General features: G+C 52.6%; 1 protein-coding gene across 1 annotated transcript; it reads right to left on the bottom strand.

Moving 5' to 3' along the window:
- Positions 1-2,331, bottom strand: MESP2 (mesoderm posterior bHLH transcription factor 2). The gene is given in 3 exon segments (XM_006220328.4): positions 1-397; positions 400-637; positions 1,498-2,331. Coding segments are annotated over 3 exon segments (1,101 nt in total). The 3' UTR covers positions 1-368.
- Between the last annotated feature and the right edge of the window lie 1,880 nt (positions 2,332-4,211).

Here is a 4,211-nt window from a genome sequence, read left to right as displayed (position 1 = left end):
TAAGACATACAAAATCTAAGCATAAAGGCTTCTTCCCAACCCCACCCCTCAAAATCCACTCCCCCGCCAGTCCCAGCCTGACCAACTATTGTGGTCAAGCAGCCACCATCCCACTGCAGCTCGGGCTGTGCTCTACTAAGCACTGGTTGTTCTTGGGGACGTCTAGGAGTGGACGCACCATGTCAGCCCCAACTTCAGCCAGGGAGGCCACCCCTCTATCTGTTTAAAACATTGCTTCCAGGAAAGACATCATTTGGGAAAGACATCCTTGGCAAAAGGAAAGCCTGATAACCAACGAAATAGCAGGTGAGGAGGGCATCATACACTACAGGCCTGATTCCTGGTTGAAAAGGGGGCAGGCAAGGCCATTAGTAGAAGATGCCCAGGTGAGCCCCCTTAAATCTTCTTGCCAAAGTTCAGGGCAGCCACTAAGCTGCAGGCCTGAGCTCTGGGGAGGGACTTCATCACTGAGCTGGAAGGCGGGGCCTGGTCCCTGGTCTTCTGAGCTGGGCAGCACCTCTGCACTGTGGCTCCAGCATCCCCACTGGGTCTGAGGCTGGAGTCTCTGGCTTGCTGGGCAGGACAGGAGGGGAGGGATTTCTGGCAACAGACAGGACTCCGTAGACACAGAGATACCCTGAGGGAGACAAGAGCAACTGGTTAGTGAGCCACTGCCTGATGCTCTGAGACCTGGAACCCGGATGTTCCCCACAGCGTGGCTGGCAGCTGCTGAACCGCCCTGGTGCCATGGATGCAGTGAAGCATAGTTAAGAGTACAGGCTCCGGAGATAACACTGCTAGGTTCAAATCCCACCTCTGCCGCTCACTAGCTATGAGAACTCAGATAACCTCTTTTAGTCTCAGTTTTTTTCATCTGTAAAATGGGGATGATGATAATAAAACCTACTTCATAGGGTTGCTGGAGGGCTGATAAGTTAAAACATGTTAAGTACCAAGAATGGTGTTGGGCACCTAGTAAGCGTTTGATAAATTTGGTCATTACTATATTCTTTTATGGACTATGATTTATTCATCCATGGGCCTCATGAATGAATGAAGCTTGAGGAGAAATGAAGGTCACCAGATTCGAGCCCATCTACTTAGGAAGCCCCTACTGTGAAAGTCAGCCAGGCCTCCTCCCCCACAACTCTTAATGGAACACTTGGAGCGAATTTCTTGAAAGTGGCCCCTGCTACCTTCCTCCCAGACTCTAAAGTAAGTCCGAGGAACAACCCCTCTTCCACATGGCTGTGAAGGCTTCTAGACAGAGGTAGTGATGGCCTTAACTTTCCAGGGCCCCACCTCCTTCCCCAAGGAGGTCAGGGTCCTCTTCATTATTCCTTCAGCTTCTCTCCATTCCTAACCACAGCTGGATTAGACAACCTTGGATGTAAAAAGTATGAGATTCTTTTCAAACTAGAGCCCACCCACCCCTTCTGTTTCCAATCGAAGCCTGGGGACCACACCAAGGGAAGCGAAGAGAACCTTGGCGCGTACCTGGTACACTGTAGCCAGCTCCAGAGATGCGGGCGGTGGTGTCCAGGGCGTGGCCTGGTTCCCGTGCTCTGGGGGTGTCTGCGTTCCGGAACAAGCTTGGGATGGCGTCCAAAGCACTGCGTCAAGGGCTTTCCCTTGGGACAGCTGTGGGGGCGACTGTATCCCAGGGCAGTAATGGGGTGTCACCCAGGGACCCATGTCGGGGACCCTGCTCCCCAGGCCATCTGGCTCTGCTAGGGCTCCAGGGCAGAGGGGCGGGGACCCCCAGGACGCCACGGCGCTGGCAGCTGAGCCCAAGCCAGGGTCGCATGCCTGCGTCTGCGCCTGCGCAGGGCCGCCGTCGGGGCACAGCGCGCAGCCCCGAGGGAGAGCCGCGTCGCTGAGTCGCCGGCGCCGGCGCTGCAGGCTCTCGTCGCTGAGGCCCAGCACGGCCGACAGGTGGCCGATGTAGCGGATGGCCAGGCGCAACGTCTCGATCTTGGTCAGGCTCTGGCCGGCGGGTGCCACGGACGGCGGCAGAAAGCGGCGCAGCTCGTGCAGGGCGCGGGCGAGCGTGCGCATGCGCAGCTTCTCGCGCTCGCTGGCGCTCTGCCGCTGCCCGCCTGCCGGTCGGGTCCGCGCACGTCCCGGCGCCGTCGAGGCGGCCTCTGCCGAGCTGCAGGCTGGGGGCATGGGCTGCGAAGGACCGCGGCCACCGTCGCAGGGACATGAGCCTGACGAATCTGAGGAGGAGGCCGGGGACGTGGAGTCCGAGTGGCCGGCCCAGCCCCAACCCTGGGGTAAGATCCACTGGTCGTGGCTGAAGAGGCTCTGCAGAGGAGGGGACTGGGCCATGGCCAGGCTGCGGGCTCTGGGAAGCTGGGCCGGCCACCTCCAGGACTGAGCTTTTATCTGGGCCCAAGGTGCGAGGTGGACCCCCACCAGGTTACAGAAAGGTGTCAAAACCCACAGAGCCCAGGGAAGGTCTGGGCAGGGGGGCCCTGGGAAAGCGGGCCCATTTGCGGAGGTGTGGATTCTGACCCCTCAGGGGCTCTAATGGAGGTCCCTGCAGCCCGGGAAGTGTGGGAGGGACAATTCGCATCTGGATGGAGCTGCTAAGCTTCTCACCGTGTTCCCACCCACCCCACCCCATCCACTGCGCTGGTGAGTGCCCGGGAGCCTGACAGTGGTGGGCAGTGCCATTGTCTGGGGGCAGCCGGACTGGCCCTCAAATGACTTATGGACTCCCGCATAGAGTGGCCGCCTCCCTCATCATCACTCCCCGGGGGGACTGCGCCCAGTAACTCCAACCCAATGCCTGCAAGTGTGCTGGATAAGGCGTCAAGACAAGCCCTGAGAGACCTGCTCAGAGTGATGGCAGGAGGGTGGGCGATTGGGGAAAGAGGGGACATACAGGTGGACCATTTCTGGGTTCCCAGAACCTGCACTTGCTGCTTTGCTGACACCAAGAAGGCCATCTCACTGTCCATAGTTACTTTCCCTGAAAAATAGTACAGAGCAGCCTGGAGAAGAGGCACAGAGTGTAGTGAGTAATGAAAATGGGAGAAGGTGGGCCCCCGGGCAGGCCTCCGTCAGACCCTCTTTATTTGCTGTGTGACCTTGGACAGTTCACTTAACCCCTTTGAGGCTCAAGTTGCCTCATCCTCATGGTAATAATAATAATTGCAACTTGCTTTTTTCCATTCAACAGCATATCTTATAGCATTCCATGTCAGAATGTATTTGGCATGTATTTAGCTGACTCCTAGTTGGTCTTGATTGAAATATTCATCCATTTAAATCATATGGATAATTTTAATTGGAAAAAAATTAAATGGCAGGAGGTACAGATAAACCTTCAAAGATGAAGTTGCGTCACTTTCTCCTCAGAACTTACTTTTTAAATTTTGGAGGAGATATGCCATGTTACTACTCTAATATCATGATGAAGCAATAATTGGCATTGAATAACGTTGGTCTGGGCAACTGTTGTTTAGTTTATTCTAGCCGCTATGAATGAGGAGGGGACGTTCTTAATTTGTCCATCCCACAAAAAGAAGGTGGAATCAATTAACAATGGCCTTGATTTCAAAGTCTTTGGAAAGAAGCAATTAGTTATGCAGTATTTCGTGATTTAAAAGTGTTTAAACTAAGGTAAATAAAAAGATAATCCTTTTTCCTAAGGGCAAGGGACTTAGAAAACAGTCTTATACTTTTTAGGATTAAAATAATGGCAAATCATTTATAATAAACCATTATTTGTCCAAACCTGCACAATACAATATAAAGATCTTGACATATTGTACCATCAAGGAATTTATATAAATGTAACTGACAGTTTTAAACAAGAGTCATCAGGTTTCATATATATTTTTTATCTGGATTCTGAAGTTTCAGATTGCTGTTCTGTTGATATTGAGCATTCCAGCTTACTCCTTTTCACTGCAGTGGAATATTCCATAGTGTGCTCACACCATAGTCAGTCCATTATTGATGCACCTTTAATGTGGTTTTACTTACCAAAGAGTGCTGCCTTGTGTACAGGTAGCTTAATATGGAGTTGTGGAATGGCCTTGTGATTTCCAGGAAGTTTCTGAATCTCTAGAATTAATCCTCCTCTCCCTCAACACCCTACTCATTAGAGTAAGCCCGGAGGGCCTTCCTGTGAAAGGATTTGGTGAATTATGGGAATTGCGCAAAGCCCTGCATGCTGTCCATTCCTCTCTAGGGTAGCC

The sequence above is a fragment of the Vicugna pacos genome, chromosome 27 (genome assembly GCF_048564905.1).
Source record: "Vicugna pacos chromosome 27, VicPac4, whole genome shotgun sequence".
Classification (NCBI taxonomy): domain Eukaryota; kingdom Metazoa; phylum Chordata; class Mammalia; order Artiodactyla; family Camelidae; genus Vicugna; species Vicugna pacos.
The sequence above is the reverse complement of the archived record's forward strand: the minus strand, read 5'-3'. Positions and strand labels throughout refer to the sequence as shown.